Genomic DNA, 13,836 nt, shown 5'->3' with positions numbered 1-13,836 from the left:
CATGAAGAAAGGGAAATAATGTTGGAATACACGAGAGCCCACTGCACTCGATCATGTGGCAAAACTGTCAATTTAAAATGAGCAATAATGGGAAATGAAAGGAATGCAAAGGGTGCACATTTAAATGCCGTTGTGCAAAGAGAAGAGAATTATATCAAAGAGAGTCTGTCAAAGCAGTAAAGCCAAATGAAAAAAGGTCTAACCCCAAAGAATTTTAAAAATGGGGAGGCATGGAAAGAAGAGGGCTGCAGGTCAATGTGAAAGGTGTTGGCGTAGCAACACGGGATGCTTCGCTCTTCCATGCAATGTTCCAGGATGAGTTGGAAGGAGGAATATCAAAAGAAGGAAGAAACAGTGATGAAATATAACAGATGTCATGCCACAGTCTAGGTCAATTTAATAATCTCAAACAATACGTTAATAGACACAGGCTGTGCAAGGACTGCAATATGAGAAGTGCCAACACTGAGAAGTGGAGCCCTTTCATGCCAAAGAACTCCTCTGCTAAAATACTGCACAAACACTAGAGTGCCTCACGTGTGTACCATCACCACTCAAAGACAACCAGCGGTTCACAAAAAACATCCACTTGGGGGGGAGGAGACAAGTTCGAATGCTGCCTTCCCTTCTCTGCGTCAACTTCTTTCTCGAACTTCTATGATAAGTTTCCGAAATGTCAAATGTTGGTGGATGGAAAGCCCAATGACTCAATTTTCTCATCTCTGGCAGATGAACTTGTGTGTTATTGGCAATGTGCTTCTCAAATGGTCGACAGCCGTCTATATGCATGTTGGTATGTAATACAAGATGGATGTTCAGAATTTTGGAGATTGCTTTGAAGTTACTGCAATGACAGAGTAATTTGAAAGTCGAGGAATACATTACAAAATAAAGCAAGGCAATAATGACAGCCTGCAAGAGCTCAACGAAGAAAGACTAAAAAAAAAAAATTAAAAAAGGGAAAAAGACAAGGAAAGGGGAGATATGATGAAGTGTAGGATGCAGTGGAAAGTGTGAGGATGCAGTGGAAAGTGTGAGGATGCAGTGGAAAGTGTGACGGGTACAACAGGGAGGCTCCTGAAGTCAGCAGCACAGTACTGTATGGAGAGCAGGATGTGATAAACTGTGACTGAATAACAATGACAACACAACTCATTCCAGATACAATAGCCCAGCCGAGTGGAGAACATGGAGGCAGATTAAGGAATAACTGGAAAGGAGAAATTCAGGCAGAGACTGCATAAAAAAATACAAACAGAACTGGAAATAAGGAGAAACACATTGGTTATGCTGTACCATAAAATGACACCAAGTAAAAAGGGATGCCAAGGTAAAGGTTTACAGGTGGGTATATTGTCAGTGGAAGTTTTACAAAGGTAGCGGGCGCCCCTCTCTCGCAAGAACAGACATGATAACCTGTTCAGTGGTTATTAACCACTTGAGAGTTCGCAGCCACTGCTTTTACTCACTGTGCCTTTCACAGATGGGAAATATCCATTTGCATATCAGTCTTTGTCCTGCCCAGGGGCAGTCCAGCACCGAAATACAATGGCAATTCCAATCTGAACGAGAGTACCACCAGCAACCCCATACACGTGTTTCACCCTTGTTGGGGATCATCAGTGAGGTGAAGCTGATGCCTCTCTAAGCACAGTGAGAGGGAGACCACGTCTGGTTGCCCCCAGGAGACCCAGGGTTACCAATCCCAGGTTCCTTAACAAATAGTTTTACAAAGGTAGCGGGCGCCCCTCTCTCGCAAGAACAGACATGATAACCTGTTCAGTGGTTATTAACCACTTGAGAGTTCGCAGCCACTGCTTTTACTCACTGTGCCTTTCACAGATGGGAAATATCCATTTGCATATCAGTCTTTGTCCTGCCCAGGGGCAGTCCAGCACCGAAATACAATGGCAATTCCAATCTGAACGAGAGTACCACCAGCAACCCCATACACGTGTTTCACCCTTGTTGGGGATCATCAGTGAGGTGAAGCTGATGCCTCTCTAAGCACAGTGAGAGGGAGACCACGTCTGGTTGCCCCCAGGAGACCCAGGGTTACCAATCCCAGGTTCCTTAACAAATAGTTTTACAAAGGTAGCGGGCGCCCCTCTCTCGCAAGAACAGACATGATAACCTGTTCAGTGGTTGTCAGTGGAAGTTGACTCTCACAGCATTAATTTCACATCGCAATTTGCCTGGTGAGGAAGGAACCTTCACAAGAGAATAACCGAGGAGATTCAAGGACACAGGAATGTGAGAGGCCTGGCTCTGATGGAGTATTTTATTTGAGGAGCACAAATTGTGTATTATTGAACGGTCTATTAGTGAACAGAAGTAGACTGTGAATTGTGGACACCTTGAACAGTTGGGTATGATGAATTCAGATGATAAGTAAGGGGGGGGATGTTGCAGCTGAATAGGATGTGGAATGTAGGCAGGGGAGCCTGCAGAATGGAATGTGGCAGGTAGGGCTGGGGCTGGGGACAGCTGGAAGGCAGTTAATATGAGACATTAAAAGAAGCAAGACCTCATCCATGTCTCCGCTAATAATGTTATGGAAGATAGGCATGAAATCAGGATCATAACACTATTGGTCCCAGCCCTAGCCATCTGTCTTCCATCACATGGGGTCAGCTGGGCTCATCTCTCCAAGGAATGAAGGTCACGTTCCTCATTAGTTCCTATCAAAAGACAATGCTGCTCTATCATTATGGCCTGCACCTGGGAAACTCTGGGACTGGCACAGGAGGAGGCATAAGATCAGGCTGACCCAGGCATTTTTCACTCATTCCATTTCGCACCACCCGCACCCAAGCTTCCCACCCTCGCTTTGGACTATAATGTATTCTACCCTGTACCCCATATTAGAAAGTGTGTCATTATGAAATAAGGTGGGGTGGTTGTGTTCTTTTAGGTCTTTTATGACCACTGGGTTTATGGTTGGTGGTCTGAGGTCACCCACTATCACGGAATTCAGGGGTCTTGGACTGCGACAGTTGTGGGTGTCATAACTCATGGTGGGCTGGGTGGAGGTTGAAGGTCTGCTTTTGGCCTGGCTGTGAGAAACGCGCATTGCAAGACGCCTGGACGCCTTGCGTGGCCTTGCAGGGCACATTGCTTCTTGGGATAACACGTATTCGCTACAGTTATGGAACAAAGGAAAGTTTCTATGGGAGCTAGCATCGTGGGTCCCTCCATCTGCAGTGCTTGGGCCTGTTCGAGTTTCTTCGTTGGATGTGTGTTTACCGTGCAGCCATGCAGGGCCGAATGTTTCTACCATAACGACAAAAATGGCACCTCCTTATATGTGCACAGTAAATCTACGCATTTATATTTAATATGGTGTCTGTGCAGGGTTTCTTAGCATGCCCCCCTCCCTGCTGGTACATTGCCAGTGTGGTTATGGGATTCGCCTCATTCTAAAGTGCCTAAGGGGGTGTGAGAGGTTCATTTCCTTCCCAACAATACCTGGAGCTTGAGGTGCTTTTGCCGGCGGTCCAGATGACAAAGGGCAGGAAAGATGCAGTGATTGCTGGGAATGGGTGGCCTCACAATAGTGATGGTGATTCAGTGATTCTGGCCTGTGGGAGTGGGGTATGTCATGACCTGTCAAAGAAAGGTGATGAGGCCATTGACGATAAACACTTCATAAATGTCTTCCTCGTGCCCATGGGCAAGAGGTGTCCTGTGCATTGCTGAGGCAACAAAAAGGGATTCTTGTAGATGGGAGATTTTCGCACAGGAAGTAAGTCTGAACTATTCACACTAATAGCCGTGCTGCGGCAATGGAGCTAAACATGTCCCAGAATTAAGACATTGGACATTGGTGAAAGATTGAGGGATAGCCACAGAGTTTCATAGAAAAAAGACTGCTGAATGGGGAACCAGCTGATGGAGAACCAGCTGGTGTGGAGAACCAGCTGATGTGGAGAATCAGCTGATGTGGAGAATCAGCTGATGGAAAACCAGCTGATGTGGACCACGGGCCAACGCTCCATACCAGGCTTTGAAGCCTAGGTTGCCAGTAGCAACAGCATCTCTGAGCTGATCAGCAAGCAGCACTGTGACACAGCCAATGACATGGCAGCATGACATCACCTGTCAAATTGTGACATTGCCTTTGGCCAGCTCATACCCGTGACCCACGTGTAAGACGGGCATTTAAAAGCCAGCCTGGCCCGCTCCAGGAGCCCAGACTTCAGGATGCGCAGAAATAAAGATGAGGCGGAAGTAAGGTCTCTACATTAAAAGCTAGCATGAAAACAGACAAAACAGGTTAGGTATGCCAACGGCTCGACTTGCTAGTTGCTGAGTTTGCTATTCATTTTCTATGCCTGTTTTAGGATTTGGCTAGAGGTGTTTTTTTATAGAGTATGCTGTCAATGCAGAAGTGCAGACAAAGTTTGTGTCATGGCAGGACTGCAGCACATAAAATGGCAGATGTAAAGGAATGAGGGGCGAATAAGCAACTGTTATAGCTCTCTGCATTTCTGCTGGATTTCACCCCCCTTCTCTAGCTACATATTATGTGAATGTATGCATGCTGGGCTGCGTAACAGACACATAGTGATGTGATATTAGAACCAGGTGAGTGCATGCATGTGAGAATAGAAACCAGGAGGGTGTTTATCTTTTATGAACGCTGATGTGTTTTCAGGGCTAATGTTCAGGTATAGGAGTTCTCAAAGCTCTACTGTTTCCCGTGGCCCTGCGTGAGAAAGCCATTTAGTCCTGATTGTTCTGTTTTCGCTTTGGATTCTGGGGCTTGTAGCTTTCTACCCATTTGAAATGTATGAAAACTACAAGTCCCATAATTCTTAGCAAACCAGGAATGTATGCCTTATTACTCGTGGCCACGGGAAACCTGAGAACCTTGGTGTTCTGGATGTCAGTTACTGGCTAATTGGCAAGGTTCATATGTTAAAGATATATAGAGAACCAGGAGGCACACCTGTTTATGAAATTTTTATCTCATCAAACTAAGTTAGATAAATGGGGTTAAAGATAAATTTGAGGTGCAGGGGGAGAAAAGCTCAACCTTGGCATCTAGGTTGGACAAAAATAGACAAAAGTGTGGTTGTTCCCAAAACACTTTGGGAACTCCCGTCCCCTGCACACTATCGAATATCTGAAAAAATCAGAACAATAACTCAAGAGAGTTTCTGGATTTCGTTCACATATAATCTTTTAGGTAGAATTTTTGGAAAAACGAGAATTATGACAGAAACACGTTTCATGATACATAAATAATTTTCCTTAAACAAGTAAGCAAATATGCAAATATTTTCTGGAGACCAGAGATTTTCGTAAAATTATCCTTTTCTTTATTGTACAAAGCATATGGTGGTGCCCAACGCGTTTCGAGTACAACTCTTCTTCAGGGGCAATGGCACAATTGTTTCATTTTTCTACAAAGTGAAGAGATGATATAAGTCAAATTATATTAGCCCATACATATAGTTTATCTCTGTTTTTATCTCAGTTTAACTCAAAAATAGCGTCAACAAGTCATCCGTTGAACATAAAGTAACACATTTAAACAGGTGATCGTAATTTAAGAAAAATATTCATTAATACAAAAAAACACACTTGGAAACCATATAGTAGTGTGCTTGTTTTACACAAAGATAAAGAAGACCAAATGTTGTTTATATTCAGCTCGGTAAATCTGCTTATGATCCCATCCTCCATTCTTGAGCAAGAGTTTACGTAGTTATATTTGTACATGGAACTTTTTTTAACAACAAAAGCGTTTTTTTTTAAAAAAAATGAAAAACAAGGTTATCTAATTGGCACTTTCTAAATGAAAGTAGGTGGATTGAAGACTTACGTATCTTAAGAAAAAATGATCGGTAAAAGTAAGGTGATTGCAAAGTGCATCTAGTGGTTGTCATCCAACACGGAAGGTTTGCGGCAAAAAGGTTCAAAGTCTGTCGACTACTATTTTTTAACTGAGAAGAGAGAGACAAAGATAAATATTTCAAATAGACTGCATCTAATCTAGAGAAAACCTGATGGCTACAAGTACTTACATGAAATATTTTGGAGGGAGGCGCTACAAGGATTGTCGCATCTGCCGGATTGGAGATGTGTCCACCCTGTGCAGCGTCTCTTTATATACTGACTGTGATGCTCTTTGTTAGCAAAGTGACATGCGCGGTGAGTAGCCTAAGTGCGCATGTGTAGATAAAGCTTGTCATGTCTACTGACGTATTTAGGAAAAGGAAGAGTTGCGCATGTGTAGGACAGATCTCATCATGTTTACTGACGTATCCAAGATCAAGTGGTTGCGTGGTGTACGTCAACCGTGTGACGTATCATCCGCGTCTTTCAAGTAAAAGAAACCAAAATGGTGAACCTTAGGGAAGCGAGTCAAAGAGTGCTCAGCAAAGACTAGATGTGAAATTTAGTATACCTGATCTTAAAAAGGTGTAATCTCGGGAATTGAAGTATTTACTAAAGAAGGTATGGTATTCTATACAACGGCCGCATGGGAGGTGGAATGTCGAAACAAGATGGTTCGGGTACATGTAAACATAAGGAAACATATGTATTGGATACGTAAGGATATGTATCAACAAAAACATAAACATAAACATAAATTCAACCATTAAACGATTCCAAATTACTGTATAAATTAATTAGTCTGAGCAACCTCTGCAGACGGTTTGTTATCAAATTTCATTTATATCTGCTCCTCATGGATGCACATTCTATTTCTGGAAACTGTAGCATGGTATCCGAGTCTTTTTTAGAAAAATATTGGCATAACATTTTTTATATAGAAATAGAACGGGAATCTAACAACGATGTATCAACAAATGCTACATTATAAGTAAGGGCCTAGGTAGTATTCTTCGTTCATCCCTAACGGGGTAAGTGAATCAAGGCAGTGTATCCAATATAATTCTCTTTGTGACAAGATTTTTTGTAGATCACCACCTCTTGGAAGCGGCTGCACAATTTCGAGAATCACAACTCTCATTTGGGCCACAGTATGTTTGTGGTCTCTAAAATGTCTGTATACTGGGGATTTTGTGTTTTTGGTACGGATGTTAGATTTGTGCTCCGTCCAACGTTCTTTCGCTTTTCTGGCTGTTTTACCCACATAGTACAGTCCACAAGGACAGCGTAGAGCATAAATGACATTTTTTGAGTCACAGGTGGCATATTGTTTTAATAGTATTTTTTTACCTGTGTTGGCATGTCTAATGTGATCTCCCTTTATTACATTCGAACAATGCTGACAATTCAGACATGGGAAAGTGCCGTTTTTTGGTTTGTTAAAAAATGACTGATTGGACTTTTTCCTTCTTTCGGCTTTAATTAATTTGTCTCGAAAGTTTCTGCCTCTTTTGTAGGCAAGCATCGGTGGTTCTGGGAACAGTTGATTAAGCTGTGGGTCTGATTTAATGATATCCCAGTTTTTGTAAATTATCCTTTTTATCTGAAAGCTCTGGCTAGAGTATTTCAGTGAGTGTATCAAGTTAGATTTGGTTTCCTTGGGTTTAATGGTCAGCAATTCCGTTCTAGTCTGTGCTTCTGTTCTGAGTATAGCTTTGTTTAGGAGGACAGTTGGAAAATGTCGATCTTCAAAACGGGATTTCATAATCAAGTATTCTTCTTGGAGTTTATCCGCCTCTGAGGTAATTCTTTTCAGGCGAAGGAGTTGACTATACGGTAAATTTTCTTTTAGATGTTTTGGATGAAAACTGTGAAAATGAAGAGTGCTATTGACATCTGTAGGTTTTCTGTAAATTTGTGTCTTAAGTGCTGAGTTTGAGATTTCTATAGTAACATCCAAAAAGTTGATGGAAGGCTTTCCAATTTCAATTGTTAGTTGAATTCTGTCATTGCATTGGTTCAAGAACTCCCAGAAGTGCAGTAGTTCAGATTCCGTTCCTTTGAAAATGCCAAAGATGTCATCAATGTATCTGTACCACTTTTTGATTTTTCCTTTCCACGTTGGATTTTCCAAGACATAGGTGTGTTCAAAGAAGTACATAAAGATGTTAGCATAGGAGGGTGCCACTGGGGAACCCATCGATGTACCCGAAGTTTGTAAAAAGTATTGTCCGTTGAACCTGAAGTAATTATTGAACAAGATGATATTGATTAATTCAATGGCAAAGGTTTTCTGTATTTGGATTTCATGATGTTTCAGGAGGAACCATTCTAGTGCATCAATGCCTTGGTTGTGTGGAATTGAGGTATATAAACTAGTCACATCCATTGTGAATAGGATGAGATCAGTTTCCGTCATATCAATATCTTTGATGTTCTGTAAAAAGTGGCTAGTATCTTTGATATAGGTGTTGGTTTCCTGTATTAGCGGTTGTAATGCTGTGTCAAGATAAATAGCAAGAGGTTGGAAAATACTTTCTGTTCCTGCCACAATGGGTCTTAATGGTGGGTTAGTTCTATGTTTATGGATTTTCGGAAGGCCATAGAACACTGGAGTGACCGGGTGTTTGTTGATAAGGAAGTTGCTAGTATTCTCTGAAATCCAGTTCAGTACTTCCGCTTTTTCTACTGTATTTTTGATGATTTCCTTGATATTAGTAATAGGGTCATGATCCAGTTTAAGATAAGTGTTTTGGTCAGATAAGAGTTTGAGGCATCCTTCATTGTAAAACAAGGTATCCATAATGACTAGGGCTCCTCCTTTATCCGCTTTTTTGATTGTGATCTGATTATCTTCTGCTAAATTCTTAATGATATTCAATTGATGTTTTTTGATATTTTGTCTACTCGAGGGTTTGAACTTCAATTTTTTCAGAGCCATAGTTGTTTTAGTTTTGAATAAGTTGACCAAAGGATGGTTAACCTGAGGATGGAAATTACTCTTATTCTTCATTTCTAAAAATGGACATTTTTCTTTTTCTCTAGTGTCCGGATTCAGATTGTCAAAGAAAATTTTGAGCTCCATTTTTCGAATCAACTTAAAAAGATTAACCTCTTCTTCAAATAAGGTTGAATTATTAGTAGGTATAAAGGATACACCTAGATTAAGGGTGTCCATTTCTGATTTTGATAACACCTTGGAGGAAATGTTTACAATTATTGGTTCCTTCAGTGTTTGGTCTTCTGACGGCCTTTTCTTTTTCCCTCGTCTTGTTTTTCTCCTCCTCCTAAAAAAGATTCTGGTACGGGAGTAGTGTCTCTGGGTTGTAGAGGAACTCTGCTTTGTGGTTGTATAACTGGAGTAGTCGTAGGTGGTACGATGTTACTGGTGGAAGGCCTCTCTTCCAGTTCTCCACTGGTTACTTCACTGCTATCTGTATTATTAACAGGGCTTGGTCTTGGTTGTCTTGGGGAAAAATTGGTTGATCTATTACTGTAGAATTCTTGCCAGGTGTAGACAATATCTCGGGCATAGTCAAGGGTGTCACGTCTGAACTTTCTGATCTTTCTCTGTTCTATTTCTTTTTTATAATTATCCAATTTGTTGTTAGTATCTTCCAGGATTGCCTGAAGTTCTGCTGCAGTTTTAAGCTTAGATAATTGTGAGGAGACTTCATCAATTTCCTGATTGATTTGTGTAAGTGATTTTGACAGTTCTTCGATTGTCAATAGTATAAGATCCAGGGAGCACTTGTTCAATATTTGTTCCCAACGTTTTACAAATTCGTTATTGTCTTTACAAAGAGTAGGACGTAGATATATCCGCAATCCTCTAGGAATTCTTTTTGCTTTGAAATATTGTGCTAGGGTCGTAGCATGGAGTTTTTGGGAGATTTCTCTACGTATAAGCCTCTCTAGTCTTTGGATCAAATTCTGAGGATTGTCAATACTAGATGTTTCTTTGCTAGTATCCTTGATTAGGCCAAGTATTCTGGTTGCTTCTTCATCTGAAAAGGCTAATGTGGTTGCAGATTTGTCAGTAAGTGTATTAATTTTAGAAAAAGACATAACTTAGTGGGTCTGGGTGCGCAGGTTCAAAGAGATGCCAACCCCTCCTTCAAACGAGGAGGGGAAACAACCAATAAGAAAGATATATAGAGAACCAGGAGGCACACCTGTTTATGAAATTTTTATCTCATCAAACTAAGTTAGATAAATGGGGTTAAAGATAAATTTGAGGTGCAGGGGGAGAAAAGCTCAACCTTGGCATCTAGGTTGGACAAAAATAGACAAAAGTGTGGTTGTTCCCAAAACACTTTGGGAACTCCCGTCCCCTGCACACTATCGAATATCTGAAAAAATCAGAACAATAACTCAAGAGAGTTTCTGGATTTCGTTCACATATAATCTTTTAGGTAGAATTTTTGGAAAAACGAGAATTATGACAGAAACACGTTTCATGATACATAAATAATTTTCCTTAAACAAGTAAGCAAATATGCAAATATTTTCTGGAGACCAGAGATTTTCGTAAAATTATCCTTTTCTTTATTGTACAAAGCATATGGTGGTGCCCAACGCGTTTCGAGTACAACTCTTCTTCAGGGGCAATGGCACAATTGTTTCATTTTTCTACAAAGTGAAGAGATGATATAAGTCAAATTATATTAGCCCATACATATAGTTTATCTCTGTTTTTATCTCAGTTTAACTCAAAAATAGCGTCAACAAGTCATCCGTTGAACATAAAGTAACACATTTAAACAGGTGATCGTAATTTAAGAAAAATATTCATTAATACAAAAAAACACACTTGGAAACCATATAGTAGTGTGCTTGTTTTACACAAAGATAAAGAAGACCAAATGTTGTTTATATTCAGCTCGGTAAATCTGCTTATGATCCCATCCTCCATTCTTGAGCAAGAGTTTACGTAGTTATATTTGTACATGGAACTTTTTTTAACAACAAAAGCGTTTTTTTTAAAAAAAATGAAAAACAAGGTTATCTAATTGGCACTTTCTAAATGAAAGTAGGTGGATTGAAGACTTACGTATCTTAAGAAAAAATGATCGGTAAAAGTAAGGTGATTGCAAAGTGCATCTAGTGGTTGTCATCCAACACGGAAGGTTTGCGGCAAAAAGGTTCAAAGTCTGTCGACTACTATTTTTTAACTGAGAAGAGAGAGACAAAGATAAATATTTCAAATAGACTGCATCTAATCTAGAGAAAACCTGATGGCTACAAGTACTTACATGAAATATTTTGGAGGGAGGCGCTACAAGGATTGTCGCATCTGCCGGATTGGAGATGTGTCCACCCTGTGCAGCGTCTCTTTATATACTGACTGTGATGCTCTTTGTTAGCAAAGTGACATGCGCGGTGAGTAGCCTAAGTGCGCATGTGTAGATAAAGCTTGTCATGTCTACTGACGTATTTAGGAAAAGGAAGAGTTGCGCATGTGTAGGACAGATCTCATCATGTTTACTGACGTATCCAAGATCAAGTGGTTGCGTGGTGTACGTCAACCGTGTGACGTATCATCCGCGTCTTTCAAGTAAAAGAAACCAAAATGGTGAACCTTAGGGAAGCGAGTCAAAGAGTGCTCAGCAAAGACTAGATGTGAAATTTAGTATACCTGATCTTAAAAAGGTGTAATCTCTGGAATTGAAGTATTTACTAAAGAAGGTATGGTATTCTATACAACGGCCGCATGGGAGGTGGAATGTCGAAACAAGATGGTTCGGGTACATGTAAACATAAGGAAACATATGTATTGGATACGTAAGGATATGTATCAACAAAAACATAAACATAAACATAAATTCAACCATTAAACGATTCCAAATTACTGTATAAATTAATTAGTCTGAGCAACCTCTGCAGACGGTTTGTTATCAAATTTCATTTATATCTGCTCCTCATGGATGCACATTCTATTTCTGGAAACTGTAGCATGGTATCCGAGTCTTTTTTAGAAAAATATTGGCATAACATTTTTTATATAGAAATAGAACGGGAATCTAACAACGATGTATCAACAAATGCTACATTATAAGTAAGGGCCTAGGTAGTATTCTTCGTTCATCCCTAACGGGGTAAGTGAATCAAGGCAGTGTATCCAATATAATTCTCTTTGTGACAAGATTTTTTGTAGATCACCACCTCTTGGAAGCGGCTGCACAATTTCGAGAATCACAACTCTCATTTGGGCCACAGTATGTTTGTGGTCTCTAAAATGTCTGTATACTGGGGATTTTGTGTTTTTGGTACGGATGTTAGATTTGTGCTCCGTCCAACGTTCTTTCGCTTTTCTGGCTGTTTTACCCACATAGTACAGTCCACAAGGACAGCGTAGAGCATAAATGACATTTTTTGAGTCACAGGTGGCATATTGTTTTAATAGTATTTTTTTACCTGTGTTGGCATGTCTAATGTGATCTCCCTTTATTACATTCGAACAATGCTGACAATTCAGACATGGGAAAGTGCCGTTTTTTGGTTTGTTAAAAAATGACTGATTGGACTTTTTCCTTCTTTCGGCTTTAATTAATTTGTCTCGAAAGTTTTTGCCTCTTTTGTAGGCAAGCATCGGTGGTTCTGGGAACAGTTGATTAAGCTGTGGGTCTGATTTAATGATATCCCAGTTTTTGTAAATTATCCTTTTTATCTGAAAGCTCTGGCTAGAGTATTTCAGTGAGTGTATCAAGTTAGATTTGGTTTCCTTGGGTTTAATGGTCAGCAATTCCGTTCTAGTCTGTGCTTCTGTTCTGAGTATAGCTTTGTTTAGGAGGACAGTTGGAAAATGTCGATCTTCAAAACGGGATTTCATAATCAAGTATTCTTCTTGGAGTTTATCCGCCTCTGAGGTAATTCTTTTCAGGCGAAGGAGTTGACTATACGGTAAATTTTCTTTTAGATGTTTTGGATGAAAACTGTGAAAATGAAGAGTGCTATTGACATCTGTAGGTTTTCTGTAAATTTGTGTCTTAAGTGCTGAGTTTGAGATTTCTATAGTAACATCCAAAAAGTTGATGGAAGGCTTTCCAATTTCAATTGTTAGTTGAATTCTGTCATTGCATTGGTTCAAGAACTCCCAGAAGTGCAGTAGTTCAGATTCCGTTCCTTTGAAAATGCCAAAGATGTCATCAATGTATCTGTACCACTTTTTGATTTTTCCTTTCCACGTTGGATTTTCCAAGACATAGGTGTGTTCAAAGAAGTACATAAAGATGTTAGCATAGGAGGGTGCCACTGGGGAACCCATCGATGTACCCGAAGTTTGTAAAAAGTATTGTCCGTTGAACCTGAAGTAATTATTGAACAAGATGATATTGATTAATTCAATGGCAAAGGTTTTCTGTATTTGGATTTCATGATGTTTCAGGAGGAACCATTCTAGTGCATCAATGCCTTGGTTGTGTGGAATTGAGGTATATAAACTAGTCACATCCATTGTGAATAGGATGAGATCAGTTTCCGTCATATCAATATCTTTGATGTTCTGTAAAAAGTGGCTAGTATCTTTGATATAGGTGTTGGTTTCCTGTATTAGCGGTTGTAATGCTGTGTCAAGATAAATAGCAAGAGGTTGGAAAATACTTTCTGTTCCTGCCACAATGGGTCTTAATGGTGGGTTAGTTCTATGTTTATGGATTTTCGGAAGGCCATAGAACACTGGAGTGACCGGGTGTTTGTTGATAAGGAAGTTGCTAGTATTCTCTGAAATCCAGTTCAGTACTTCCGCTTTTTCTACTGTATTTTTGATGATTTCCTTGATATTAGTAATAGGGTCATGATCCAGTTTAAGATAAGTGTTTTGGTCAGATAAGAGTTTGAGGCATCCTTCATTGTAAAACAAGGTATCCATAATGACTAGGGCTCCTCCTTTATCCGCTTTTTTGATTGTGATCTGATTATCTTCTGCTAAATTCTTAATGATATTCAATTGATGTTTTTTGATATTTTGTCTACTCGAGGGTTTGAACTTCA

General features: G+C 40.0%; 1 protein-coding gene across 1 annotated transcript in view; it reads left to right on the top strand.

Annotated features, from left to right (window-relative positions):
• Positions 1-4,159: 4,159 nt before the first annotated feature.
• CIMAP3 (ciliary microtubule associated protein 3) overlaps positions 4,160-13,836 on the top strand; it is an 87,461-nt gene continuing 77,784 nt past the window's right edge. Inside the window, exon 1 of the mRNA XM_069633051.1 lies at positions 4,160-4,275. Within this exon, the coding sequence (XP_069489152.1) occupies positions 4,257-4,275 (19 nt within the window). The 5' untranslated portion in view covers positions 4,160-4,256. The remainder of the gene's footprint in view (positions 4,276-13,836) is intronic.

The sequence above is a fragment of the Ambystoma mexicanum genome, chromosome 13 (genome assembly GCF_040938575.1).
Source record: "Ambystoma mexicanum isolate Mex_15411 chromosome 13, UKY_AmexF1_1, whole genome shotgun sequence".
NCBI classification, from domain to species: domain Eukaryota; kingdom Metazoa; phylum Chordata; class Amphibia; order Caudata; family Ambystomatidae; genus Ambystoma; species Ambystoma mexicanum.
Note: the sequence above shows the minus strand (reverse complement) of the source record. Positions and strands in the feature narration are given on the sequence as shown.